This window comes from Chaetomium fimeti (assembly GCF_033439085.1).
Source record: "Chaetomium fimeti strain CBS 168.71 chromosome Unknown B0H64scaffold_2, whole genome shotgun sequence".
In the NCBI taxonomy this organism is placed as follows: Eukaryota; Fungi; Ascomycota; class Sordariomycetes; order Sordariales; family Chaetomiaceae; genus Chaetomium; species Chaetomium fimeti.
Window position 1 is genome coordinate 2113400 of NW_026944330.1, and position 27443 is coordinate 2140842.

A 27443-nucleotide genomic window follows, 5' to 3' on the forward strand; every position below is an offset into this window, starting at 1 on the left:
GTCTTACAGCATGATTCTGGACGACAGGTATTCTTGCAATTCAATTTGTGTAGGTAGCGTATAATGAATCAATATTCTTCCTTCTGCTCCTACGACAAGAGACTTAGTGGAAGTGCTTGCTCCTGATTTAGGTGCGTGGCATACTGGAAAGGTTACAAGATGGGTAGGTGCCTAGGTAGGTAGGTACTAATCGTTCGATATTTCCTGTGATCAGACCACCAAGTCCAGGCGTCATTCTCGTACCACCAACACGGTTTCAAATCCCGACAAGCAGATATTTAAAAGGACCTCAAAAGCTTATGGTTTTCTCTCTCTTCTCCATTCAATAGGAAAAATTCAAGAGTGTCTCTGTATATATGCGTCTTCCCTCAGGCCGACTTCTACCATTGAACCCACAAGCACCACCGAAAATGTCGGCGGCAAGAACCCAGCCGATGCAGCATATCGACCGCAAGTCGCTGTACACCAGCCTCGAAGCGCGTATTTGCTATCTTCACTCCTTCCTTGACTTTGGCCCCAGTGAGCCCCCTTCCCTCTATCATCGAGTCACCTCACCCATTAACGCCTCCCACAGACGACATCGAAGCTCTCCGGTCAGGCTCCAAGTACATTCAGGCCCTAATCCCCGCCGTCGTAAACATCGTCTACCGCAAGCTCCTTCAGTACGACATCACAGCCCGCGCCTTCCAGACACGAAGCACCGCCTTCGAGGGACCCATGGACTCAGACCCGGACGAGACAAGCCCCCAGATCCTCCACCGCAAGTCCTTCCTGCGGGCGTATCTCAAGAAGCTCTGCTCCGACCCGACGCAGATGGAGTTCTGGGAATACCTCGACAAAGTCGGGTAAGCCACACCTCATCCCCCCCCACCCCCGCGCCCCATCCCTTCCCAACAACGAACCCCCTCACACGCTTACCACCCCGCCGCCCGCCCAGGATGATGCACACCGGCCTCGGCCGCGCCCACCCGCTGCACATCGAGTACGTGCACATCGGCGCCGCGCTGGCCGTCATCCAGGACATCCTCAGCGAGGCCATCCTGTCGCACCCACGCCTGCCGCTGGCGCGCAAGATTGCTGTCGTCAAGGCCCTCGGCAAGGTCATCTGGATCCAGAACGACCTGTTTGCGAAGTGGTATGTTGTTGACGGGGAGGAGTTTACGGATGGGGTGGATTATGCGGATGTGGTGAGGGAGAGGGAGGGGTTTTTGAGGGGGCGGCGGGTGTTGGTGCCGGAGGAGGCGGTGGCGGTGGGGGAGGAGGAGCAGGAGGGGTCTGCTCCCGCTTCTTCTCGCCCTGGGCAGGGGCATGGGGGGGCGTGCCCTTTTACGGGGGTTGGGGCGGAAACGGAGGGTTTGGGGGTGGAGGTTACGAGGGAGAAGGCGATGCCGAGCGTTGAGGGGGATGTGCCGAAGGAAATGGAAGTGGTTGTGAATGGGGAGTGAAAGGCGGGAGGGGGGACCGTGTAAGATGAGCGTCAGATGGCTTGGGTTGGGACGAACTACCTGCAACGGAGTTGGGGTTGGTTGGATGACATTGTACCATTAAACTGTAGGGTTATTCGGGGGCAAAGATAGAGCGAAAGGAGTCGCTGGTAGATACTACAATCACACTCTTCTCAACACGCTCATGACTTATCCCTCACGGTCCTAAGCAAGCTTCGTCTCCACTCCAGGCTCCAGCCACAGCACCTTATCCATCACCCCCTCCTTCTCGAGCGACGCCGCGAGCTCCTCTTTCTTTTCAGCAAAGTGCCCCCACGACTCAAAGTGCATCGGAATGAGCACGTCGGCCTCAAGTTCCTTGAACAGCTTCGCAGCGTCCGCGCCGTCCATGGTAATCGCCAGCGAGCCGGTGGGCAGCGCGACAGTCGCCTTGCCGATGTTGAGCAGGGCGACCGAGATATCTTGAAGGGGTTAGCGAATCACGATCTCCGAGAAGGTAAGGAGCAGTGGGGGGCTTACGGAAGCGCTCCTTCATCTTGGCCAGCTCAGGCAGATAGATGGTGTCACCCGAAAAGTAGATGACATTGGGCTTGCCATCGGTGGTGCCAAAAGACGGGGCCGAGACGATGAAGCCAGTGACCTCGCCGCCGGGAAGGTGCTCGCAGGGCGTGCCAATGATCTCGAAGCGCTTGCCGCCGATATCCAGGGGGAGGGTTTCCCTGTGGTGATGTCAACCACTGTCTCTGCCTCTTGGTCGGAAGAATGAGTGAACAATACTTACCAAGGCTGGATAGCCCTCACACCGGGCCTCGGCGCCAGCTTCTTCGCACCGTCAGGAGTGGTGAACACATGCCTCCCGTCAAGGGTCGCGCGCCCCGGCTCATCCAGGTTGTCGGGGTGATCCTCATGGCTGAGGAGTACTGCATCGATATGTGGGAGATCGGCCAAGCCCTTCGCGGGGGTGTCGGAGATCTTGAGCACCGCAACACCCAAGTCCCACTCGGTGCCGGCGGGCGAGAAGACGGGGTCCGTCAGGAGGTTGATGCCGTCAACGTGGATAATGGCTGTGGCTGTTCCGATGTGGGTGACGGCCAGGGGCGCGTTGAACTTGACGTTGGAAGCCATGGTGACGTAACGAATGAGTTTGGCTGAGAACTTGACAACAGACCGGGTGGAAAAGGGGATATTGAGTCAGTTGGTGTGAGAGAACGAACAAAGCACAGGAGTAGAGAGGTTAACGACCTATATACCCATCACTTTCAACCACCCCGCGTACACAAACTCCTCTTCTGTTTGTAAGCCATGTCGAGATCACGTCAGAAAACACAGATATCGAAGCCATGAGAGCAACATGATCCCCGCTCGGAGACTTGTAAGTTGCCCCCTCCATGATCCAGCCCCTGTTTGCCGCCATGCTTGGCGGGTTTTGTATCTAAATTAGGTTAGCGCAGCCATCTTGAGTCGTTACACAGGGGCGGGGACAAGACTTCTTGACTCTTTAAAACATCGTTGTCGTTCCCGTTACGGAAACAAAAGCCGCCAAGTGCTGATAGAAATCAGGAGAAGGCTCACTATAACCGTGGAAAGGTATAGAAGCCGGTACTTATATCGCAGTTAAGCCATGAAGGTGAAGCAGAGAACAACATGCCAAGCCTGCCGGACTGGCAAAATCAGTGTAAGTACACCTCTGTCCCTTCAAGTTCCCATGTCTAGGTTCTCAGTTAATTCACCGACTAACTTAAACCAGTGTGATGGGAAGGAGCCGGCATGCTCGCAGTGCGTCTTTCGCGGCCGGAAGTGCCCGGGATATCCGGCTGACTGGCTCTTTGTCCCCCACGCCGCTGTTAATGGCCCCAAGGGCGAAGTTCGAGGCGCTGTATCGCGACGGGTCAGAGGCAGGCTTCAGACTCAGCGAAAGGAGGTCTCACACGCCCGGAGGTTGAAGCCCGTGGCTCTTCAAGCGGAACCTTCACTCAATGACTTGATCCTAGCCATCATCAATAACTACGTGCCTGAGGGCGATACCTTCTCACCCAGCAGCAGCGTTGAACCAGCTCCCCGGATCTGCGGATCGTGGGTAGAAGTGCTTCCAGAGCTTGTCGGTAACAACACGGATAAGGTGTTAGCCTCAGCAATAAGGGCGTTTGCGGCATCCATCTTGAGCAGAGGCCCAAAGCAGAGATTCACGATATCGGAGGGCCTCGAAGCATACAACCATGCCCTTGTCTCGGTCAATGGTGCGCTCCGGTCTTCGTACAGCAATTTTCCAGTTTCTACTGCGGCAGCGGTACTGTGCCTGCTCCTGGCGGAGCTCTTCCATGCGACCTCTTTGGGGAGTTGGACCGCCCATCTCCAGGGCCTCGCGGGCTTGATGCAGCTGGCTCGACCCGAGGTTTATGTGTCTGGTATTCCGCATAGGCTCTTTGTAGGGGCAAGACCCGCGCTGGTAAGATTTCGGTTCTTGCTGTGAGAGTCTCGTATCGGATCCGGCTGACTATCGAGTTATAGGTGGTGCTTGCATTCTCCTCACGGAAGGCGTCGTTCCTTGCAAAGGAGGAATGGAAATCCATACCATTTCGCGAAACGGATCCTTCTCCCGTACAGGCGCTCATGACCGAGGCAGTCGCCATCCCATCCATCCTCGAACGAATGGATATCGGAGGTGACGGCGCTGCTGAGGAGGCCTTGCCAGCTTTCGAGGCCGTATTAGCCCGACTGGACGCTTGGGCGGATGGTTTCCGCTCTTCGGCGCCGGAATCCTCCCCTCTGTTCTGGTTTCAGCCATCAGAAGACGCTAAAGGATCGAGCATCTGGTTCCAGAACATCACCGTGGCGAGTGCCCTCACCCACTTTTGGGCGTTTAGGGTCATTTGCCTAAGGAACATTGACCAGCTGCGGATGTCCTGCGCACCCCACGACTCTAGCCATATACCCGACACATCGACGTGCTTTGAGGAAGCCAAACGACTGTCAGTCATGATCTGCCAAAGCATCGAGTATTTGATGCAGGACCGGATGAAGCTCTTTGGTCCGACATCCGTGCCTCTGCCCTTTTACACGGCGTACGAGACCTTCGAGGCAGGGGGTGACCGGGGCAAGGAAGAACTGGATTGGTGCAGAGGGATTCTAAGGAATATCCAAACCCGCGGTTATGCGTTCCTGCCGTTATATACAGGGTCTAAGTATTCGGATATGTTGGTGTCGACCTAGTTCAGTCGAGCAATGAGAGTCGGAGTTCCTGAGAAGCCGGTTCCCCTGTCCGTGCTTCTGATGTCATTTCGGGACTCTGTTGTGTTGTACTTCACCAAATGGATAAGGGTTCAATCTAGAGAAATTTATTGACAATGTTTTGAAGCATCTTTTCATTTTGTTCTTGGGTGGATGGTTCAGTCGTGAGTGTTACCGAGTGCAGCGCAGAGAAGCAGGGCCCACTTTTGACACCGCCGGCCCCAAATTCGAGGCACGAGCAGCCGGCGCCAAGCGGGTGCAAACAGACCCACTCTGGCAAGGCAACAGAAGCTTGGGTAAGCTCCAAATCGCCTTGGAGCGCAACCGGGGCCAGCCGCAACCCAACCAACCACCACGACGAACACTTCCGACGACCGACTTCATCCACCACAAGCCCCGCCGACGTACACCGATTTCATATCCCTGCAGGATACCAGAATCACGCCGCACTCGATCGCATCAACACCACAGCCAACGACGGACCACAGCCACCAGCCATGGCGTCAGACTCGGACCGCGAGCAAGCCCTCGCCTCATTCAAGAAGAAGTTGATCGAGTCGCGGGAATGGGAAACTAAGCTCAAGAACCTTCGGCTGGATATCAAAGGCTTGCAACAAGAGTTCGACCAAACAGAAGACAACATCAAGGCGTTACAAAGCGTTGGTCAAATTATCGGCGAGGTGCTAAAGCAGCTGGATGAAGAGCGATGTGCGTTGCCCCCGGTCGTCGAGAACAACCACTTTTGCCGGCGCGAATGCTAACTTCTATTCCCACCACGCTATAGTCATCGTCAAGGCTTCCTCCGGGCCACGTTATGTTGTCGGGTGCCGGTCCAAGGTGGACAGGGCGAAGATGAAGCAGGGGACACGTGTGGCGCTCGACATGACGACACTCACTATCATGCGTATGCTCCCTCGCGAGGTCGATCCGCTTGTCTACAACATGTCGCTCGAGGACCCCGGCCAGGTCAGCTTCGCCGGTATTGGTGGGCTCAACGACCAGATCCGCGAGCTCAGGGAAGTGATCGAGCTGCCGCTCAAGAACCCGGAGTTGTTCCTGCGTGTTGGCATCAAGCCGCCCAAGGGTGTGCTCCTCTACGGCCCCCCCGGTACCGGAAAGACGCTGCTCGCGAGGGCAGTGGCGAGCAGTCTCGAGACCAACTTCTTGAAGGGTGCGTTTGTTTACCCCACCTTACTTCCCCGCCAACCCCCCTTAACCAAGTCGCTAACACGAACCCCCCCAACCAGTCGTCTCCTCAGCCATCGTCGACAAGTACATCGGCGAGTCCGCGCGCCTGATCCGCGAAATGTTCGGCTACGCCAAGGAGCACGAGCCGTGCATCATCTTCATGGACGAGATCGACGCCATCGGCGGGCGGCGGTTCAGCGAGGGCACGAGCGCGGACCGCGAGATCCAGCGCACCCTCATGGAGCTGCTCAACCAGCTCGACGGCTTCGACTACCTGGGCAAGACCAAGATCATCATGGCCACCAACCGGCCCGACACCCTCGACCCGGCGCTGCTGCGCGCCGGCCGCCTCGACCGCAAGATCGAGATCCCGCTGCCCAACGAGGTCGGCCGGTTGGAGATCCTCAAGATTCACGCCTCTGGCGTGTCCAAGGATGGCGAGATCGACTTTGAGAGTGTGGTCAAGATGAGCGACGGGCTGAACGGTGCGGATTTGCGGAACGTGGTGACCGAAGCGTGAGTGGACAATTTCCAGGCACAACAGACGAAACGGCTTTGCTAAACGTTTATCTTTTAGGGGCTTGTTCGCCATCAAGGACGACAGGGACGCTATCAACCAGGACGACTTCAACAAGGCGGTACGCAAGCTGGTCGAGGCGAAGAAGTTGGAGGGCAAGCTTGAATATCAGAAGCTGTAAGGGGTTGTGCTGGAGACGAACGGACGCCCAGGATCGTAGGCAATCCAATCCTCCATGCATGGGCGGCGCCACACGTGGGATGTGTAGACGTCCCTATGGATACATCTGATCAGCGTGTAATATTGTAACAATATCCGATCCGATGCACCTCCGAGCGAAATGAGTCTTGGTTGTCGGATATGGTCTGTGCCTCAGCGGATTGGCGAGGCCGACAGAATCTCACACAGGTGTCCAGTCTACCATTGCCCATACCATACTTCGTCCCTTGGGTTGCAGGAATATCGTGAGGCTATGCGACGGTGTCCCGCCGGCCCGGGCGGGAGGGAACCCATATAAGGCTGGGAGTACACGGTGAGGCTCACCCGCATCCGAGCACTCGGACTCGAACATTGATACCTTTCCCAGCTACCGGAGAGCCGCTTCGGGCTCTCGGGAAGGGCGTGGTTGCTGACAGGATTGCGGCAAGTTGGAATTGTGATGTGTTGATAATCTATTAATTGGCGAGCTATTGGATGGCGGTGTCGAAACCGTCTGATAGCTCGTTCCAACATCAAACTTGGCAACGTTCTCAATCTCTGGCTCGTGTTCAGCGTCGTTCTCGGCATTTGGCCCTCGTGGGGTGCCGCGCGGGTTACTAAGAATAGCTGGAGCTGCCAAGGGCAAGGCGGCCCCTTTTTCCTTTTGGTTGCTTCACAGCCGCAAAAAGTGGGCTCCAACAACTCGCTGCCCAAGCCTCGGAAAATCAGGAACGGCATCGGGAACGAGAAGAGGGATCTCCTTTCGACGGCCGCTTGGACGCTGCGTCCAGCCAGCGGCCCGAGGTCTCGCCTGTCTTGTTACGGACTACACAAGCACACAGTTAAGTGCGGCGCGACGACTTGGCGAAGACGTCATGGGCGGGCGGGTTGGACTGCTCTGCCTGTGTGCCTGTGTAAGTCAGGGGCAAGAGTCGAGTTATCGAGATCCTTGCTTGTAGTCCTGATAGAAAAGGGTTGCTGGTGGGACAACGGGGCGATGCAGCAAGCAAACCGGAAATCCAAGCAGCTGTTGTTCGAACCTGATTACCTCACTATCGGTGAATACACAGCAGTAGACCAAAGGGCGCGTTGTGTTCGGTCCACCTCGATACGAAGCTCCCTCGGCTCCCCACCGCCGTTGCCCAGAGACCCTGGCTCCGCCTGCCAAGACTGGCCTGTCAATGGTTGTGAGCATCTTCCGGATTCATCAGCGCGGGGCATCGCTCATCAGAGACGCGAGATGGCCGGATGGCGGTGAGGGCATTTGAGATACACGACAGGCAGCTTGGCACGGGAAGGACAAGCGGGCACCGGGCCATCCCACAATGGCCAGAATCTAGACACGTTGATCGCCCGCCTCCGCGATGCAATGTCGTTCGGGGCAGCAGAAGTGCCGAATTGCTGCCAATGGGAAGCGTGGAATCCGCCATGACTGGTGCAAAAACGGAGCCCCCCCGATCAAATCGTCGGGAGAAGAAAGTGGTTGCATAGCTTCCTTGCCCGATTGACTCCTGCTCGCGTCGACATGCGTCGATAAGGCGGAATGCCAGATGAACAGCTCTCTGGCTCTCCAGATCTTGGACGTTCCTAGCATTGTCCTGAGACGCAGCCGGCGCAATGGAATGAGGACCATTTTGGCCAAGGTAGAGAGTGAGACACGGCGGCGAGATCATCCTATGCATGTCTTGAAAGACTGCGAAGCATGCGTAAACAAGCGTCCGAATGGCTGGGTTGTGATGTTGTTTTCAACTGTGACAAAGTTGGAGGATGGGAGAAGGAGGGGTTGCACCCGAAACATAACCAACACAAACAACCCAAACAAACTCGTGGGTCCTCTGCGGCGGTGGTCACCTCTTGTCAGAGCCACATTTGACCAAAGAGGAGCCAAAGAGAAGACAATTAGGTGGGGTGTGAAGTTGCATCTGCAGGTTCTTTGCGCCGATCATGACTTGGAAGAAAACAGAAAACAAATGAACACCACGGGCCTGGGAAAAACAGCAATCGGGTTTGCTCTCGTTTCCGAAGAGAAGGTGAGGTGGTGCTTGTCTTTGGGTTGGAAGACCCCTGTCAGGGCAATGGCGACTTTTGTTCCTTGGGCTTGACCCCTGTCTCATCTGGCCGCCAGTGGATCCACCATGCGCCTGCGCCTGCAGCATTCCTCCCCCGCCAGAATCGTCCATAAAGTCAAGCTCCCCGACGACCGCAGCAACTGATTCCTGCCCATCCACCCGCTCTTCGCAACTGTCGTCCATAACCGCGTTGTTGTCCAGATCGTTGGGCTTTGCTACGCTAGTTTTTGTGATACCCCCAGTATCCCGCGCGCGCACTTGCAACCTTTTTCTATTTCTTGCCGTTAGTCGTCGGTTGGTTCGTCAAGATGTGGTACGAAACACCCCAAACCCAACCCCGCCTTCGCCCTGGTTGCTGCCCCAACAAAAGGGTGGGGGATCGAGCGAGATGGGAAGGCAAGGAAAAAGAGTTCGCTGACGAGTTGGTGTCTCTTGTAGTGGCATTTTCGGTTATATCAACTACCTGGTGGAAAAGGACCGCAAGTTCATCGTCGACACACTCATCAACGGTACGTAAACACTGCCGCCGAGCACAACCCCTGGCGCTGCAGGAACCGATCTCTGCCCCGCCATTTTCATCTGCGCAAAACAGGGACGCAGTGCAGAACTCGCTTCAGAAGATCAGGCGGCTGACGTACATCCTTTCGTTTAATTTAGGTCTCTCCCGTCTCGAGTACCGCGGCTACGACTCTGCCGGTTTTGCGATCGATGGCGACAAGAAGAAGGAGGTGTTTGCCTTCAAGGAGGTAGGCAAGGTCGCCAAGCTCAAGCAGCTCACCGACGAGAGCGAGCTCGACCTCACCAAGGTCTTCGATTCACACTGCGGCATTGCCCACACGCGGTGGGCTACTCACGGCCCGCCGTCGCGCATCAACTGCCACCCCCACAGGTACGTGAACCCAGCCGAGCTGGGCTAATGGGGCAACATCCTTTCGAAACGCCGCTAACATATCGTCTGCCAGGTCCGATCCCAACTGGGAGTTCTCCATCGTCCACAATGGCATCATCACCAACTACAAGGAGCTGAAGACACTGCTCGAGAGCAAGGGCTTCAGGTTCGAGACGGAGACCGACACCGAGTGCATCGCCAAGCTCACCAAGTACATCCACGACCAGCACCCGAGCATAGGATTCACGGACCTGGCCAAGGCTGTCATCAGCGAGCTCGAGGGCGCCTACGGTCTTCTGATCAAGAGCGTGCACTACCCCCATGAGGTGATCGCCGCTCGCAAGGGTTCCCCGCTGGTCATCGGTGTCAAGACCCAGAAGCGCATGAAGGTCGACTTTGTTGATGTTGAGTACGCCGACGAGAGCAACCCGCTGCCCGCCGAGACAGCGGCCCAGAATGTGGCGCTGAAGAAGTCGGCGGGCTCTGGTGGCCTCCTGTCCCCCAACCTCCTCGGTGCCGCCGACAAGTCGCTCCTGCACCGCTCGCAGTCGCGCGCCTTCATGACGGACGACGGTCTCCCCATGCCCACCGAGTTCTTCCTGTCCTCGGACCCCTCGGCCATCGTCGAGCACACCAAGAAGGTCATGTACCTCGAAGACGACGACATTGCGCACATCCACGAGGGCTCGCTCAACATTCACCGTCTCAAGAAGGCCGACGGGAGCAGCAATGTGCGTACCATCCAGACGCTCGAGCTCGAGCTCCAGGAGATCATGAAGGGCAAGTTCGACCACTTCATGCAGAAGGAGATTTTCGAGCAACCCGAGTCCGTCATCAACACCATGCGTGGTCGTCTTGACATTGCCAACAGGACAGTGACGCTTGGTGGCCTCCGCAACTACATCAGCACGATCCGCCGGTGCCGCCGCATCATCTTCATCGCCTGCGGTACCTCGTACCACAGCTGCATGGCCGTGCGTGGTATTTTCGAGGAGCTCGCCGAGATCCCGATCGCTGTCGAACTCGCGTCCGACTTCCTCGATCGCCAAGCGCCCGTGTTCAGGGACGACACATGCGTGTTCGTGTCGCAGTCCGGCGAGACGGCCGACTCCCTGATGGCGCTGAGGTACTGCCTGGAGCGCGGAGCCCTGACCGTCGGTATAGTGAACGTGGTCGGGTCCAGCATCTCCCTTCTCACCCACTGCGGTGTCCACGTCAACGCGGGTCCCGAAATCGGTGTTGCCTCGACCAAGGCCTACACTTCCCAGTTCATCGCCATGGTCATGTTCGCCCTGTCGCTTAGCGAGGACCGGGCGTCCAAGACGAAGCGGCGCGAGGAGATCATGGAGGGTCTTAGCAAGATCAGCGACCAGATCAAGTCGATCTTGCAGCAAGATCAGAAGATCAAACAGCTCTGCGCCAAGACGTTCCAGAACCAGAAGAGCCTGTTGCTCCTCGGTCGCGGCAGCCAGTTCAGCACAGCGCTGGAGGGTGCCCTCAAGATCAAGGAAATCAGCTACCTGCACTGCGAGGCCGTCATGAGCGGTGAGCTCAAGCACGGCGTCCTCGCCCTGGTGGACGAGAACCTGCCCATCATCATGATCCTGACCCGCGATGAGATCTTCAAGAAGAGCCTGAACGCCTACCAACAAGGTTTGTCTACGCCCCGCCCCTCCCCAGACCGTCGAATATCAGCTAATCCTGTGCCCCACAGTTGTCGCCCGTGGTGGAAAGCCTATTGTGATTTGCAACCCGGATGACGATGAGTTCACAGCCAGCCAGGCCGAGAAGATCGAGATCCCCAAGACGGTCGACGTCCTGCAGGGTATCCTGAACGTCATCCCCCTGCAGCTGATCGCCTACTGGCTTGCTGTCATGGAGGGCCTCAACGTCGACTTCCCCCGTAACCTCGCCAAGTCGGTGACTGTCGAGTGAAGCGGTTGATGGCGGTGCTGTTGGAGAGCTGCGGAGCGGTTCAGAGATATGGAGGAGCCCTGTCGGTTGTCCATCTTGGACAGTAAGCCCAATTGTTATGTACTAGTAATATTGCCTAACTTACAGTCCACCCGCTGGCTAGGAGTCGACGTAAGGGATTTGGGGTACAACCGTGGGTCCACCCATGGCGCCGCGAAGGGTTGGGTCCAGCAACTCAGGATCGGTTGGCTTGTGATGCAGGTTAGCGATAGTGATAGCGAGGAGATATCATGGCGGACGAGCCATTTAACGCAGCAATACACTGGTTATGGACAATTACAAATGATGTGCCGTGGTTTTGGTGTGGCAGAGATGTTGGTCTTGTTCACCCCAGCCATGTCACCTGTGAACTCCGCTATGTCTACGAGCAGAACATATAAACACTGCCGCAAACTTAGAGCAGATCTAGCATCGTGTCTTTCATACCACCATCTGCCTAACCTGCGCCCACCAATCTACCTCTTCTCTACACAACCTGCGTGCCGTACCCGCGAATCCGCTCCGCAAACGCCCAGCTCTGCTTCTCCAGCTGCTCGTCCTCGCTCAGCTCAACACCGTCCTTGGTCACAACAGCAATGCTGTACCGGTCCAGCGAGCGGGCGTCGCGGTAAAAGAGAACCTTCATGCACTCCTTGACGACGTTGACCGCCTCCTCGCGCGTCAGCCGCGCCGCGTCCTCCTCCGTCGCCGCGAACCGCCGCATGATGGGCTGCGCCAGCATCGCCCCGAACCCGGTCGCCAGCGAGGGGGACGTGTAGGTCGTGCCGCGCAGGTCCACCGACGCCAGGAAGGGCTTGGCCTGCGCGTCGAACCCGGCCACCAGCACCTGGTTCCACAGCGGGTCGAAGTCGCTGCGCCGCCGGTACATCAGCTTGGACAGGTACTTGTGCAGGTTGCCCGCGTTGAGCTGGCCGGTGGCTGCGGTGGAGGGTTGGTCGGCGGCGGAGGCGGCGTCGCTGCTGACGATGTCGTGCTCGTAGGCCTCGTCGATGGCGAGTTCGTTGAGGTGCCGGTCGAGGAATTGCATGTCGGAGACGTCGCCGCCGAAGCCGACGACTGAGGTCGAGAGGAAGGTCCGCAGACGCTTGACGTCGGTGAAGCGGGCGAGGGAGCCGTAGGAGGCTGTTTGGTTGCGGGGGGGTCGGTGTTAGTTTGGGTGGTTGAGGTGGGGTGGGTGGAGGGTGGGAAGAGCTGGGGGGAGGAGGGGACGTACCCAGGTTGTCGGCCGCCATGACGACGCCGTCCTTGAACTTGATGGCGATGACTGAGGTACCAGTTACGATGGGCGCTTGGGTCGCCGTCTTGGGGCCGTTGTTGTGGAGGTACGACGCATCATAGGCACCGTAGACGTCGTCTCTGGGCTGTGCTAGGTTAGCATGGCTCGAGTGGTCGCATGCGGGGGGTAATAATGGGGGGAACATACACGACCCCAAGCTTGCGGGCGGTGGTCCATGGCTGCGGGGTGACTGGTAAAATCAACGGGCGATGTAAATTCAGAGGTCGACGGAACTAATCGCACGATCGGGTTTCTCGATTCGCCGCGGGACTAGGTCGTCGTTTCGTTGCTGGTGATGGTTGGGTTGGGCGGGTTAGAGGGAACCTGGAAGCTTGCAGTGCAGTTGGGGTGAGGCTGGAGCTCCTGTAGCTTCGCGTCCCAGTGCTGCCTTCCCGCCTGGCTGGCTGAGTGCCAAGGCTGGCCCCGCTGCCTGAGGCACTGGGCTCGGCTGCACCACATCATCCAGGCCCAACGCCAAGCTTCCCACGTGACACCCTTCTTGATCAACTCAAAAGAAAACAATTCGACTTTCCCATCAGTTCCCATAAAATAAGCCAGGGCGCGTCTATTTCTGAACATATCCTCAAGCCTGTATAAACCATGGGTCTCGTTTCATACGACAGTAGCGACGAGGATGAGGAGGTCCAACCTCAAGTTGATGCAGTAAGAACTTCACTCCCACTCCAACATCAGCTGGTGCACTCGTCGTAGCATCCATGTTAACATCTCACCTAGCAACCTCCGAAACCGGCAGTCATACCACCAACTTCAGATATCCAAACTGCACCCAGTATGCTCCCATCCTGCCACCACAACCTGTGTCGGTCTCACTAACCGCCTCACAGAACCAAAACCCACCACCACCACCAATTCATCAACACCCACCCCCCCTCAACCACCAGCCCCAGGCCCAGCCCTCGGCCCAGTACTAGGCCCAACCTTCGGCCCCTCCCGCCCACCACCGCCAACAACAAACACCAACGACCAAGACCCCTCCGAAGAAATCGACCTCGCCTTCCTCTCCCAAGACCCCACCCCCCAAAACCAAGACCAAAACACCGAACCCCCCCGGTCCCCGCACACCCGCACCCGCACCCTCCTGCACAACCTGACCCTCCCCGCCGTGCCAAACATGGACATCCCCCCCTCGCCCCCCGGCTCTCCACCCCCGGGCCTGGACGCGCTCACGGCCAAGTTTGACACGTTCCTGCGCCTCAAGCGCACGCGGGGGGTGCACTTCAACGAGCGGCTGGCGCGGTCGGCGGGGATGGCGAACCCGGCTGTGGCGGATCGGCTGTTGGGGTTTGTGGGGGTGGGGACGGAGTTTGGTGGTGGTGCTGACGCTGAGGGTGGTGGTGATGGTGGTGGTGATGGGGTGGAGGGTGGTGTTGGTGCTGGTTCTGGTGGGAGGGGCGTGGAGCAGTATGCGACCGTGTTGAGTGCGGAGGTCTGGGATCCGGCGTGTTTTCCGGCGTGGGCGTACCGTGGGCCGTTGAGGAAGGCGCAGGAGAGGGGGACGAAGGAGAGAGAGCGCGGGCGTGGGGAGGCGGTTGAGTTTGTTGCTGCTTCAGCTGGTGGTGCTATTGCTACTGCTGCGGTAGGGGGTGGGGGGACTGGGTCGGCTGGGGGCAGCAGGTCTGGGACGCCCGGGGTTGGAGGAGCGTCGGGAAGGAAAAAGGGGAGGTGGGATATGTGATGGGTGAACATTGATAAGTGCCGTTATCACTAAAAGAAGTAGAGGACATGTTGGGTTATGGGATGCAAGGTTATGTACTAGATAGACTGCGATAAATTGGTGTGATACCCGATTATGAAGGGATGAGTTGAGATGGTCTGATATGCACACTACTCTCCATTTTACTGGGTAGTTACCGTAGAAGAACAATCCCCTTCAAAGTTATTAACTTGCTTCTTCGTCCGCCGTCGTCCATGTTTCGTTTCATGCCCCAACCATCGGCCGTAGCCACGTTGGCCACCACGGTACGAATCATCACAGCTTGGCGTTTCACGGCATCGCCAAGCCGGCACTTGAACTCGCGCACAGACAGCGGGCCAGCATTCATCAGATCTCCGGCATAACATTGCCTCGCTGGGGCCCGGTACAATGCCGTGGCCCGCGTGTGCATAATAACTACATGCCTGCCTGCTCGTCCCTGGCAGCCCGAACATCTCAGCGCCCACTGCCCCAGGCAGCCGGGACGCAGAAACTCGCGCCATATGCTTCCCATAACATAGACCCTTTAGCTCATGGTATCTCCCGTCATCATCATAGTAGAATAATATCCGCCGACTGCGCACGCAAAAACCCAATATTAAGAATGGCCAGAATAAGAACAAACACAGGCGCGCTTTAAAACAAAAGGCTCGACCTCTTGCGCTTCTCGCCACCACCGCCGAGGCCACCGCACGGGATGACGATGCCCAGCGACTTGTTCACCGCCGCCCCAATAGGGATGTCGATGGTCTGGTTGGCAGAGGCGAGGGCGTCGGCAAAGTAGGGCAGCGCCTGGCCGTTATTAACGACCGTCTTGCCGCGGATCTGGAAGGGGAGGACGCCCCCCTCCTCGCAGTACGGCTTCTGGCCGAGCACCTCGATGACCGCGTCGTTCTTGATGGTGGCGCGCATCGGGTACTCGTTCAGGCCCGGGCGGAGCGTGAGGCCGTCGATGAAGACTGTGCCGACCTCCTTGCCCAAGAGGTAGTTGTGGAACGTGGTGTTGCCCTGGATGTTGTCAGCAGCCGGCCGGGCGTGGGGATTAGATTCCTGTTTTGGGGGGCTCACCAGTTCAAAAGACACACGCGAGTGGTTGGGGATGATGGTGGTGGCCCTGAAGTTGTTGCCATTCTCATCCGACTCTATACCGATCCATTCCGGATTGACAACGGTTCCCTCCAGCATGCGGAGACCTAGGTGGGTTTATGTCAGTACAATAACTCAACTAGGAGTCACCAATCGACAAGTGTTGCGTACCAGGCGTGGTCACGGTCTTCTTGAAGGTGACAGGGTAGTTTCGCGCGATGCCCCTCACGCGGACGTTGGTGTCGCCCTGGACCGTCACACGCAGGGTCCGGTTGGCAAGCAGCCAAGTGTTGAAGATGGTCAACGCCTCGACATCGTGAATGGGGAGGAATTGGGTAACGTTGACCGTCTGGAAAGCATCGGCGGTGGTCGCGGGGAAGTTGACCCTGGCGAACGGAGTGTGGGGCTTGTGGTCCTCGAGGTACATGTCGCCCACAAAGCCTTCGATGTCGGCGTGGACGGAACCGTCGGTCTTGATGGTGCTGTTGATCGACATGGTCATGTTCTGGCCCTGCGTGTTGTACACGGAAATGCCGTCCAGGATGAGTTCGGCATCATCAAGCTTCTGCTGAGCAATCTTGGGAACGGCGACCAGGAGGCTAAAGGTATGGTTAGTAGGTGGCTCATGGCCGGCCCGGCAATGGCATGAGATCTGCCACTTACACCACAGGCACAACAACGACAACGATGACCACGACGAGGATCAAATACGCCCACCAAAACTTGGCGCAGTGGCCCAAGCAGCCGCGCCTCCGGGGCTTGCCCGAAACGTTCTCCGTCTGGGCAACGCCGGACTTATCGACGTCGCTCATCGTGGCGGCGCTTGGAGGAAGGCTGGGAAATCTGGTGTGGTGATACCGGTTCTCTCAGTCGAGAAGCAAGGACCGAGCAAGGCAAGTGTCGTCGAGAAGACGGGCGAGGGAGAGGATCGGCATGAGACAAAAGCAGAGAGTCAACGCGAGCAGCAGGAACAGGGTCGCGCACTTATAAAGATAGAATTTCCAGGGACGAACTAGTGGTTGAGAATCGGGAGGGAGCAGGGTCCAATGTGGCAGGGGAATGGCCGCTTGGAGCTCCCTCCCTGGGAACCTTCGAGCCATCGGCTAGCAGGGGTTCCATGGAAGGTGGGAAGGCGTGGGCGATGCAGACATGGGGGTCTCGATCATCGGTTCCGCGTGAGAGATGAAAGAAAGGAGCAACCTTGTTGCCACCACCAAGGAGTCGAACAAACGAGCAGTCGCGCACGAGGGCGGAAAACCCGCTGAGCCCACTTACCCCAGCTATTGGCCGGCCCAATCCGGGCCTCACAGCGCCGGCCGCTTGCCCCTATTTAGCAGGTCGACCGAATTGCATCTCCGCCAGGGGAGAGGAACCGGCAGCCGTGAAACCCTAACCCTCCGCGGAATATGTTTTCAAACAGGTCGGAAATTGTCGAATCCACTTGCAGATTGTAGATAGACCCTGCCCACCGCAACAGTCCCAGAATTGTTGTCTCTTCCCCGTTTCCCGTTTCCGATGAATCTCGAGGAGACCATGAACGATCACAAGCCATCAGCCCAGAGAATACTTGGCGGCCTCGGGGAACTCTTGGCTTCACCGGGGATGGGCCCGAGCCAAGCGATGGTATTGCGGGGAATGCTCCGCATCAGATTGACACTCGCAGGTCCCCAGACGCCGAGAGAATAATCCTCGTTTTGACATCGCCGCTTGGGGGAGGAAGTGGGGATGATGTCTGTCGACACCGCGGGGAACCCTCCAGAGCACATGCTGAACATCGTGGGCAATGCCGGATGTAGACTAGTTGCAGGTGCGTTGTTGGCGTCAGAAGTTCCCGCCCCAGGCCATGGGAACACGACTCGAAAAAGTCCAAACCGGTTTTTGGGTACGATGCTTTGTCTGTGGTACCTCGATCTGCAAGTGTTGCGCAGGCGGCGCCATCGCGTTTGCGGCCCCCGAGCTAACTCGGTAGGTATCTTTACCGACGTGTCGACATTGGGGAGCCGAGTCATGATATTTCCAGTTGAGAAACAGTTAGACTCGTCGCATTGATAAACTTGAAGCCCCAAAAGCAAAGGTTCGAAGGTTCTGTGCAACCGTTGGTGTTTCACCGGCAGACCGGGCGTGACTGCCCGAAGAAGAGGGCGAGAAGGAAATCATTTCGGGATGTGTGGTGCCCCGCTCTGCCCCGGGGGTGGCGCCAGGGGTCCCCTGTCGATTCAGGCCAGCTCCTCGGCATCTTTCTCAGGTCGAGACAAACACATGAAAGTCTCTCTCGTTCTGCCGTCTGCGGAACGCCCAAGAAAGACGTCAGAGGATTGGCACTATCGCAGATTCGGTGTGCTCACTGCAAGCCAAGGCGAGGCTCACCCAGTCACCATCCAGCTATTTCGTCAGATGGGATTCGATCCCGAGGAGAGATTCAGTTTTTTGCATGTGCAAAAGCCGACCTCATGCGACCAACACTATCAAGCCCGAACCTAGCGTCTCAACATGGGAAACGGGCCGTTCCTGTTGGCAAGAGTTCGGACGACTCGACACAATATTGATTGACCGTCGTGGTGGCGGAAATAGCCCGCCATTTGCCGACTCTTCTTTTTGCAGATTAACACTCTACTCCACTGAAGGCTCGAAAGAAAACCTCGCGACAAGATATGATTCGGCGCGGGGATGCTGTTCAGGGCAGATGGAGCCTTTCGGAAATTTGAGCCGACTTGGATCTGGGTTTCATGCATCAACCGTGCTCGACGAGTCAGAACGGCAGGGAAATCCAGGAACAGCAAGGCACACAGGCACAGTCAACTTCCTCAAATCCGCCAGATCATCGCGAAAATCGCATTCTTGCTGCTGAATGGCCGGCTGCGGGAGCTGATGAGAAAAGCCACGAAACGCAAATGGCTTCGTTTGCTCGTTTCAGCTGTCCTCACTGGCCACGGCCATGACTCCAAATCAAGCCGACGAACCAATCGGGGGTCAAAGAGCTGGTGTTTCGAGAGCGTTCCGCCATGAAGCGAAAGCCTTTCATGAGGGTTTATCAAAAAGGGGCGACTCCAGTGGCACGCAACCCACGGTAAGTAAACCCGAGCCGAAATATCGTCTGCAGCAGTCAACACCCCGTTTCAAGGGTGAATGGTGTTCGGGAATACTGCAACCGTTGCGCCAAACAATGCCGGTGCTCAACGTATTCGTATCGCCTAGCGTTGGCGCTCATTCAACATGAACTGCCTAGTAACATTACACCGAAGCCGGGTCATCTGAAGCCCATCAGACGGGGCAAAATTGCCTTGCTCAGTCGGGCGGCACTGACGCCTGTTCGGCCTTCCAAAATGATCAAGAACACCTCGCCACATGTCCGCATATGCACAGGTCTCACACCCACACACCCCAGATCGGTGGTGTGCTGCGCCTTTCGGATGGCCATTGGTCCCGATGTCAGAACTTAAAAGGGTCGAATCCCGAAGCCAGCCCTACTCTGTACAGAGCCAACGAGGCGGATATTCGTACGATGGTGTGCCTCGCAGCATCTGTGAGACTTGGTCCTCATTGCCTCGGGGAAACACATCACATGTCCGCGACAAACTCTTCCATATCGCCATACGACTGTGGCACAGATCTAAAATATCTAAAACTGCAGCATCGCTTGATGACCAAAACAACCCTCAACATTCCCCGCTCCCTGCAACCAAGGTATGCATGTACGAATACATCTTAGAGACGGCCAAATTCCGCATCTTGGAACGAAACCGAGATCGTCTGGGGCCCCAGCTCCCCCGCAATGACCGGCCCACCGCGTCCACATGTCAAAGATGGCGCCGCCGAGGCTTGCGAAAGATCTCGAAACACAAAAGATCACCCTTCCCCGCAATCTTGGCAGGCACAGTCAGAGAGGATCAGAGCTTGGCGCGGGAGGACGTCCAGAGCCCTGAACGGTCCAGGCCAGCATCGCCGTCGAAAATATCTCGCTCTACCGCACGTGTGTTGATCTGGGGTTGAGCTGTTAGCTTCGGGGAGCGCAGCTAGCAATGATTGGATGAACACTCACAAACCGTGGCCCAAGCTCCGACAGGTCCTTGGCCCCCATCATCTTCATACATGTCTCGATCTCACCTTGTAGAACTGGACAAGCGAAATGTCAGCAATTGTAAAAAGAAAATGAAAAAAAGAAAGAAGTCAGGCCAGGGGTAAAAGAAACTCACTCTCAAACGTCCGATCGACACCCTTCCAGCCACCAGCACCTAGCCCCCAAAGCGCCGCTCTCCCGACACCTACCGCCTTCGCGCCCAAGCATAGCGCCTTGACGATGTCGGTCCCGCGCCTGACACCCCCATCCACCCAAACCTCTATCGTATCAAACACCTCGGGGCAGTATTTCCTGATCTCCAACAGCGTGTGCACCGCCGGCGGCGAGGTATCCAACGAGCGGCCGCCGTGGTTCGACAGGATGATCGCCTTAACCGTCCCAGGATTCTTCCGCGCATACCGCGCCGCCAGGAACGCATCCTCATGCGTCTGAATCCCCTTCAGCACGATCGGCAGCGTGGTATGCTGCGCCAGCCACGGCAGCGTCGTCTCCCACGTCAAATCCGCCGCCGTCCCAAAGAACAACTTCTTCCCCACGCCCGCATTCGCATCCGGCTTCACCACCGCCCCCTCCTCCGCAGGAGGCGGCGAAGCCGCCTCCACCAACAACCGCGCCTCCACCGCGGCGCGCTCGTCATGCTCGCGCTTGCTCGGCACGGGCGCGTCCAGCGTCAGCACCACGCACCGGTAGCGGTCGGGCATGCGGGCGATGCGCGCCAGCATGGCCTCGCTCTTGGCGCGGTTGGTCTGCACGTACAGCTGCCAGCCGAACAGCTGGCCGGCGGGGGCGTCGGCCACGATCTGCTCGGGCGTCATCGACGCGTTGTGCGACACCAGCTGCATGGCGCCGAAGCGCGAGATCCCCCGCGCGATGCCGGCTTCGCCGTCCGGGTGCGCCAGGCGGGCCATGGCGGCGGGGGAGACGTAGAGGGGCGTGGAGACGGGATGGCCGAGCAGGGTGGTGGTGGTGTTGGCGCGGGTTACGTCGACGAAGACGCGCGGGCGGAGTAGGATGGAGCGGTAGGCGTGGTTGTTGAGCGCTTTGGAGTGCAGGTCGTCCGAGGCCGAGTAGTAGTACGCCCAGCACTTCTTGGAGACTTGGGCGGTCGCGGCCGCTTCGATGTCGTCGAGGTTGAGGAGGCTGTCGAGGGGCGGGGGAGGCGCTTTCGGCCCGTCCTCTTGCGGCTTGCCCTGCGCGGCCTGCCGCTGTAGTTTTTGGAGGCTCTCCGCGTCTACCACGCCCAGCCGAGCCTCGGGTTTGAGGTTCTCTTCGAGGGTGCCCGGCGGGTGGATCGGGTCGTACTCGGCCGTGGCATCGCGGCCGGCGAGCTGCAGGATGATGCGCGACCCGCCGGGGTGCTCGGGGAGGAAATCGGTCACGTCGTAGACATTGCCGTGGATGACCACCCAGCAGCTTTCTGGGGAGGTGTGTTTTGCGACTGAACAAGCGGGAGCAGTGTTAGTAAGTCGGTGTGTGCAACGCAATCTGTTTGTGGGCGGTGGATTATGCGGGGGCTTGCCTTCCTCTGCGCTAAAGACCTTTGCCATCTTCGCGATCACAAACTCCGACACCTAATTCTATCCAATTCTATCCAAAAAGCAACGGCAAAGCGCAATGCGAACCGCGGGCTCGGGGGGTGTCGAAAGACATTATATTGCTGCGCCGAACAACAACTTGCGGAGTCGGAGCCAGCGTCGTCAACTGTCCACTGTCATCAATTCCTTTGGGGCCCTGTTGATTGGGCAATGCTCCCCTGAAACCGCTTCTTTTAGGCTTGGTCTTCCCTGTAGAGCGGCGGTTCCGGCCGGCCCCAGGGAGCGGTGGCCGTTCCGCCTCGGCGGATTGGAGGGAAAATCGGCCGCCGAGAACGGCAGTTCGCTGCGCGCTCATCCGACCGAACCTTGGCAACGGAAGCAGACTTTGGTTTCGCGAATAATCCGGTCGACAACCAGCTCAAAGCTTCTTTAAGATGGTTACTCCAAGCTCGTTTTCGTCTTCAAACTATTATAGGATGTAGCCGGTCTGCTGCTTGGTGTTCCTCTTTCTCGGCCGTCGGTGCCTGAATTGGAGCCGAGCTCCTCCGATCACCACTCACGCAATTAGTCGGGCGAGTTATTTCATTTGGCACAAAAATCACATGAGGTTTGGCCCTGGCGGTCTTGGTTCAACAGTACTAAGGTAGTCTATATCTTCGAATACATAATCGTCAATTTTGGCCAGGGAACAGTCACTTCTTTTCCTCTCATCGCCGCTCCCCTGACCCCAAATCACATCCCCATGCCAACCCCACACCAGCGGTGAGTGCGGGGCCGCCTTGAGGCCTTGCCGGGCTGACGCCCCACCCCCGCCATCCAACCGCCTTCAGTGGACGCCAGCTGCCTCAGCCCCGTGCACGTCGAGACAATCCATCTCACCCGTGACTCTTTCGGACTCAACTATCTATGCCAGGCAACGACCTCCCTGATTAAACCCATCTCCCTTCCGGGCGCCGTTCGCCCTCCCCGCCCCTCCACCAACCAAGAGCGCATCCCGAAGACCGCCCTTCTTCGACAACCCCCGCTCCACCATCTCCGCTCGAGGACGCATGGGCGCCCTGCTCGCCAAGCTCAAGATGACGTCCCGCCCGAAGCTCCGAATCCTCTGCTTCGGCGACTCGCTCACGGCGGGCTACTCGGCCTGGGGCGCGATCCACCACCCGTACAATGAGATGCTGGAGCACATGGTGTCCATGGCGTACCCCGACCTCAAGGTCGTCACGGCCGAGGATGGGTTGTCCGGGGCAACGGTCAAGTCCGCCTTCCAGACGCGGATGAATGCGCAATGTGGGTGAATGTTTTGGGCTGCGCTGAGGTTGCTACTATGGTTCAAATCAGCTAATGTTGTGGTGTGCTCCAGTCGCCCCGCCGAAGAAGAGGAAAGATGATGAGGAGGGTGATGGGAAACCATACGACTGGGCTATCGTGCTGGGGGGGACAAAGTAGGCTCCGTCCCGGCCCTCGTTACACGCGCAGGAACACGGCGTTAACCCAACCACAACAGTGACATTGGCATGGGCTTTCCCCCGGAGGAAATCTTCGAGTCCCTAAAAGAAGTCTGGGAGGTCCCACTGTCACACAAGTGCAAAGTCCTCGCCCTTACCGTCCCCGAGGCGGGTATCACGTCACCAAAGGCAAGGCAACGGATCGACGCCCAGCGCAACACGCTGAATGACCTTATCAAGGGTTACAAGCGGGAGGGCTTGTGAGTTTACATCCTTCCCCCCGGTTCCTTACCCATCCCTTGATTCCTTCCAACCTAGATCCACTAACCGAAACCCGGACAGCCACGTCTACGACCTCCACGCAACGGTGCCCTACTATGCTATGTCCGAGTCCGACCGCAAGAAGTACTGGGACGATCATCTCCACTTCACCCCCGACGGCTACGACATGATCGGCAACAAGGTCGGCATCGCCCTCGTCAGCCTCCTGGCGAAGGAGAAGGTGAACAGCCCGCAACGGCCGCAAAAGCGAAGACGTCTCTTTAAAGGCGACGACAAGAAGTTCGAGGAGGAGGTCGGCGATCCCTCGGCTCTCAACCAAGGGTATGTGGTGGTGCGCCGGGTCGATCTAGATTAGACGGTATATGATGACAATGACGGAGTATGGTTGGGATACAGGGATGTTTCTGGGTCGGGCTGGCGTTTTGGGACTACAAGGGATACCGAGGCACCGCGCAAGAGAGGGATACGGATAAGATTAAGTTCTACCAGGAGTTATTGGATTATTCGTTAGTCGTGATTATGTTTATTTCTTCAGACCGGCTGTTTTAGGCCTACAGCACTTCACAGCCGAATAACGGGGATCTATCCACCCCTGCCTAACTGTACTTTCCCCGACGGGCGATACCTTCATACCGCGATCTGAGCCGCCACGAACTCTGGAAACTCGGCCTGCAGCGCGTCCGTCAACCGCTCCACATCCTCAGCCAGCGCCTGCACGTTGGCATCCCAGCGCCGCATCTCCTTGCCCACCGGCGCCTCCGCCCGCCCGCTGCCCTTCTCCCCCGACGCGTCCCCGCCCTCAAACCATATAATCCTGTCGATCTGGTCGATCGAACCGGCCAACCGCCCCTGCTGGATCATCTTGGCCGTAGTATCCTCCGCCCTTTTCCCGTCCAGCCCGAGCAACAAGCCCAGCTCATCAAACCCGATATTGCTATACAGCCGACTCGCACTCAACAAGTTGTGCTCCACCACCGCTTTGGCCAGCACTGTCGACCCGTCCGACGTCTTGGCGAGCTGGTGCGGGGCGAGGTCCTGCGCGAACTTGTCCACCTCGGCCGTGGTCAGCAGCCGGTCGAAGAACATCTTCTCGAGGATGCCGTGCTCCTCCAGGCCGGTCGACCGGTCATCTTTGTACAGCTGGCCGAGCGCGCGGCTGCGCAGCGGGCCCGCGGGGGCCAGAATCCCGCACTTGATGGCCATGGCCAGGGTGTGCAGGCGCTCGTCCTCGGCGATGGCGGGCGAGAAGCTGATGTCGTGGTAGCTCTTGGCGGCCTGGAGGAACTGGCGGTTGGAGTCCTGGATGCGCGCCGCCGAGAGGCGGAAGTGCAGGTTCAGCTCCGGGTCGGCGACGTCGTGCATGACGTTCTTGAGCTTGTTGAGGTACGTCTCGGCCGTCGTGCTGTCGTCGACCTCGAGGTAGTTGCGCACGATCCGCACCCAGATCGCCGCCTTCTCCGCGTCCCCGACCCGCCGCTGCGAGCTGTCCAGGTCGATCGCCGCCAGCAGCTTCGCCGCGTCCACGAAGTCCTCGTGCGCCTCGTGCGCCGTTGCCACGAGCTCGCGCAGTGCTGCCGACTGCTCGATCAGGGAGGAGGAGAGGGTCGCGTTGGGGATGGCCCGCACCGCGTGGTGGCCGACTTGGATCCAGAGGTCGTGGTTCGCGAGGGCGCGGAGGGCGGCGATGAAGTCGGTGACGAGGGTGCGCGTATTGACCACGCCGAGGTTACCGGCGAGGACGGCGTCGATGAAGGCTGTTAGGTCGGCGGCCACATTGTCTGGGTTGGAGACCGACTTGATGCTTTCGAGGATGGCCGAGTACTGTGCAGCGTCCGGGGCCTTGCCAGCTTCCTCCAAAGCTGCCGCTATCGTGGGCGTCGCCATCGCGAGCTTGCGGCGGCCAGGAGTGTGTTACTCCCCGGAATCGAGAGCTAAGCTTTCGTGTTGCTCAAGAATTGGTAGCGAAAAGCAGGCGACAAGAAGCACGGAATTGTCCGTTGGTACCTAGGCCTACGGGAGCTGTGTAAGGCTGAGTTGGAGATGGGGGGTTTCGCTCCGGCGTTGGAGGCAGCAACTTGTCGGTGGGGTATGGCGGGGTTGTGGAGAAGCCTTAGCCCGCCAAGACTTCTTTTGATCGACCGAAAGAGGAAGGGACTCATCGGACTCACATGGCTTCCATCTTCACTCTCCGACTCGAATATTTTAGGTTTCGTCGTCAACATCGCATTGCTACAGCGCTTACAATCCTCACACTGTCCGCGGTGCGTTCACGCCGAGACGAAACCGAGTGGACTTGTAGTTCATCCACCCCGACCACTTGATACACGTGGCGTCCACTCGACGCTTCCGCATGAAGTCCCCTTAAGCGCGCGCATGAGCGCTTGTTGGTTGTTGGCTTCGACCAGTTGCGAGACTCGCAAGGAAAACAAAACAGTTCCTTCTCTACAATGCAGATATTCTGGTACCAACGGCTTTTGTCGATTTACTCGTCTCGCAGTTCTTGATCATGTCTTGGGCTCCTGGTTCCCTCCACAACTAGCGTACCTGAGTTTTTACTGACGTTGTGCGCCCAGTTCTCTTCCTAAACTTGAACCAGGAGCCGGTGATCCATTTATATTTCCTCCTGGCGCAGTGGCTCTGACGCTCGCCCATGTTCCCGGGTTCTGCAGCATACTGTTCTAGCTCGCTTCCTATTTGACCGTTGGTGTGAGCCCACACGCGACCCTGGGGTCTGGCGGCCGCCAAAAGGGCCGGCGTTCCAGGGACCACTCCCCTGCCTTTGAGATACACCGCTTAGGTGTTGACTCCTTCGGCTCTGGCTCCATTGGTCCCGACCTGTCGGTAGCCTTGGCGAACATCACGGACTGGTCTCATGGCTTGTCGTCGAGGCTGCCAGCGCGGGTCTCGAGGGCTAATCGCGACACCACTAGTGTTTGGACTCCTGCGAAGAGCACAGTCTCAATTATGTATTGCATACAGAGTATACCGTGTTGAAGGCACATCGTGAACGGCGATGGCGTGGTCTCACGATATCTGATGCCTGCCTTCTTGTATAAATGGGATCCAACTTCCATAACCAGTGCCGGCTCGTTCCCCAGTGCCAACTCACATTTCCTTCAGTTGTTTATTTCTCCGGAAAACGATTGATTCGTTCCTCCCTTTCCTTCTCTGACGCTGGACCGTCAGTTCTTTTCTTACAATCTTAACCCCCAAGATCCATCTGCCAATATGCTCTACAACATCTTCATCCTCGCCCTCACTCTCGTGACCCTCGTGTCCGCCCACGGCAAAGTCATCGTCGTGACAGGCAACGCAGGCGGCAACGGCACGGCCCTCGGAATCCTCGGCGGCGTCGTCCCCAACGCCAGCCCCAACCTCCGGGTCCGCCTCCCCGCACCCTCCCCATCCCAGCCTCACAAACCCCCCTCCTACCCAACCGGCCTCCCATCTGCCCCAACAAACGACAACAACAACAATAACAACAAAAACACCGAATCCGACACCACCGTCTTCGACGACGCCGACCTCTTCACAGACGGCCTCGGCCGCACCGCCGCCTCGGGGCCCAACACCATCGCCATGCTAGTCCACGCCATGCACCTATCGGGAACCACCCTCCCCCAGATCACCCCCGGCGGCAACCTCTCCGGCACCTTCTTCGTCATCACCACCGCCGGCGCCGGGCCCATCCACGCCGTGCTCGACCCGACCGCCACGGGCAAGTTCTCCGCGGGCGTCCGGCTCCCCGTGGTGGAGCAGATCCCTGGCAGCGGCGGTGGGGGCAATGGTAGTGGGGAGGAGGGGGCTGAGGGCAACACGGCGGCGGAGGCGGAGGCCGGGGGCGAGTTTGTCTCGTCGTCGCGCAAGCCGGTCCTGCCGAAGGTGGCTGTGAAGCGGCGGTCGCTGTGGGCGCGCGTGGTGGGTGCGGTGGGCGTGTGGAGGAGGGGTGTGCCGGATAAGGTCAATCAGGGGTTTGAGTTTGTGTTTGCCATTCCCGCCAACACGACGTGCACTGGTGTCGTGGCCAGCATGACGGGGGTGTGTTTGGTCAAGATTGCGAATGGGAACGAGACGGGGCCGTTTGGGGGCGTGGTGCCGGTGCAGATGGCGGTGTTGCGTCGTGGTGGTGGTGGTGGTGGTGGGAATGGAACCTTTGTGATGGATGGAGGGAATAATGGGACTTCTGCGGCTGCTGCTATTGCTGCCTTGTGTGGGCGGCTCTTCAAGGAGTAATGTGTAATGTGTGAGATGGTTTGGGGGTGGATAGCGGGAGTGGCGGGAGTGGTTTTGGTCATGTACTGCTTACACCTCGGGTTCGTGGAGGGAAAAGGGGTACGTTCAATGCAATGGCCGGCCTTGCAGCTTCCAAATTGAACGAAACATGCGTTGGGTTTGCCGATAGATTCTACAGGACCATTGTTGGCCCCGGGCCCGGCGTTGCGATCCTACGGTGCCCAGATAGGTGTGCCAATGTAAGAATCGTACGATGTTGGAAGCGAACTACATCAATGGAACAAAT

At 58.1% G+C, this 27443-nt stretch overlaps 12 protein-coding genes across 12 annotated transcripts; 7 read left to right on the forward strand and 5 right to left on the reverse strand.

The window, feature by feature from the left end:
• Positions 1-410: 410 nt before the first annotated feature.
• Positions 411-1445, forward strand: B0H64DRAFT_371247 (Protoglobin-domain-containing protein; the record flags this gene model as incomplete). Its single annotated transcript, XM_062802139.1, has 3 exons — positions 411-519; positions 575-845; positions 938-1445. The coding sequence occupies 3 exons, from the start codon at positions 411-413 to the stop codon at positions 1443-1445; spliced, it is 888 nt and encodes a 295-aa protein (XP_062662328.1).
• Positions 1446-1649: 204 nt separating this feature from the next.
• B0H64DRAFT_415358 (beta-lactamase superfamily domain-containing protein) lies at positions 1650-2570 on the reverse strand (the record flags this gene model as incomplete). Its single annotated transcript, XM_062805096.1, has 3 exons — positions 1650-1906; positions 1965-2164; positions 2227-2570. 3 exons carry the CDS (start codon positions 2568-2570, stop codon positions 1650-1652), a joined length of 801 nt encoding a protein of 266 aa, XP_062662329.1.
• A 519-nt stretch (positions 2571-3089) lies between these two features.
• On the forward strand, positions 3090-4655 carry B0H64DRAFT_415359 (uncharacterized protein; the record flags this gene model as incomplete). The annotated part of the gene is made up of 3 exons (XM_062805097.1): positions 3090-3120; positions 3311-3891; positions 3954-4655. The coding sequence occupies 3 exons, from the start codon at positions 3090-3092 to the stop codon at positions 4653-4655; spliced, it is 1314 nt and encodes a 437-aa protein (XP_062662330.1).
• A 515-nt stretch (positions 4656-5170) lies between these two features.
• B0H64DRAFT_415360 (P-loop containing nucleoside triphosphate hydrolase protein) lies at positions 5171-6559 on the forward strand (the record flags this gene model as incomplete). The annotated part of the gene is made up of 4 exons (XM_062805098.1): positions 5171-5381; positions 5458-5844; positions 5921-6377; positions 6439-6559. 4 exons carry the CDS (start codon positions 5171-5173, stop codon positions 6557-6559), a joined length of 1176 nt encoding a protein of 391 aa, XP_062662331.1.
• Positions 6560-8953: 2394 nt separating this feature from the next.
• B0H64DRAFT_371250 (uncharacterized protein) lies at positions 8954-11469 on the forward strand (the record flags this gene model as incomplete). The annotated part of the gene is made up of 5 exons (XM_062802140.1): positions 8954-8958; positions 9084-9154; positions 9246-9534; positions 9608-11187; positions 11249-11469. 5 exons carry the CDS (start codon positions 8954-8956, stop codon positions 11467-11469), a joined length of 2166 nt encoding a protein of 721 aa, XP_062662332.1.
• A 256-nt stretch (positions 11470-11725) lies between these two features.
• On the reverse strand, positions 11726-13127 carry B0H64DRAFT_386291 (nucleophile aminohydrolase). The gene is made up of 3 exons (XM_062803128.1): positions 12932-13127; positions 12722-12869; positions 11726-12630 (listed from the first exon to the last, which is right to left on the reverse strand). Exons 1-3 carry the CDS (start codon positions 12959-12961, stop codon positions 11975-11977), a joined length of 834 nt encoding a protein of 277 aa, XP_062662333.1. The 5' UTR covers positions 12962-13127; the 3' UTR covers positions 11726-11974.
• Positions 13128-13156: 29 nt separating this feature from the next.
• Positions 13157-14566, forward strand: B0H64DRAFT_83070 (uncharacterized protein). The gene is made up of 3 exons (XM_062808841.1): positions 13157-13447; positions 13520-13574; positions 13630-14566. The coding sequence occupies exons 1-3, from the start codon at positions 13385-13387 to the stop codon at positions 14478-14480; spliced, it is 969 nt and encodes a 322-aa protein (XP_062662334.1). The 5' UTR covers positions 13157-13384; the 3' UTR covers positions 14481-14566.
• Positions 14567-14807: 241 nt separating this feature from the next.
• B0H64DRAFT_83148 (uncharacterized protein) lies at positions 14808-16581 on the reverse strand. The gene is made up of 4 exons (XM_062808842.1): positions 16248-16581; positions 15756-16183; positions 15567-15691; positions 14808-15506 (listed from the first exon to the last, which is right to left on the reverse strand). The coding sequence occupies exons 1-4, from the start codon at positions 16394-16396 to the stop codon at positions 15135-15137; spliced, it is 1074 nt and encodes a 357-aa protein (XP_062662335.1). The 5' UTR covers positions 16397-16581; the 3' UTR covers positions 14808-15134.
• Positions 16582-19471: 2890 nt separating this feature from the next.
• On the reverse strand, positions 19472-21209 carry B0H64DRAFT_317647 (FMN-dependent dehydrogenase-domain-containing protein; the record flags this gene model as incomplete). Its single annotated transcript, XM_062800344.1, has 3 exons — positions 19472-19564; positions 19624-19697; positions 19778-21209. The coding sequence occupies 3 exons, from the start codon at positions 21207-21209 to the stop codon at positions 19472-19474; spliced, it is 1599 nt and encodes a 532-aa protein (XP_062662336.1).
• A 1037-nt stretch (positions 21210-22246) lies between these two features.
• Positions 22247-23279, forward strand: B0H64DRAFT_371255 (SGNH hydrolase-type esterase domain-containing protein; the record flags this gene model as incomplete). Its single annotated transcript, XM_062802141.1, has 4 exons — positions 22247-22484; positions 22558-22639; positions 22702-22902; positions 22985-23279. 4 exons carry the CDS (start codon positions 22247-22249, stop codon positions 23277-23279), a joined length of 816 nt encoding a protein of 271 aa, XP_062662337.1.
• Positions 23280-23551: 272 nt separating this feature from the next.
• B0H64DRAFT_317492 (uncharacterized protein) lies at positions 23552-24808 on the reverse strand (the record flags this gene model as incomplete). Its single annotated transcript, XM_062800336.1, has 1 exon — positions 23552-24808. The coding sequence occupies one exon, from the start codon at positions 24806-24808 to the stop codon at positions 23552-23554; it is 1257 nt and encodes a 418-aa protein (XP_062662338.1).
• Positions 24809-26152: 1344 nt separating this feature from the next.
• B0H64DRAFT_429951 (uncharacterized protein) lies at positions 26153-27443 on the forward strand (the record flags this gene model as incomplete). Its single annotated transcript, XM_062805915.1, has 1 exon — positions 26153-27443. The coding sequence occupies one exon, from the start codon at positions 26153-26155 to the stop codon at positions 27155-27157; it is 1005 nt and encodes a 334-aa protein (XP_062662339.1). The 3' UTR covers positions 27158-27443.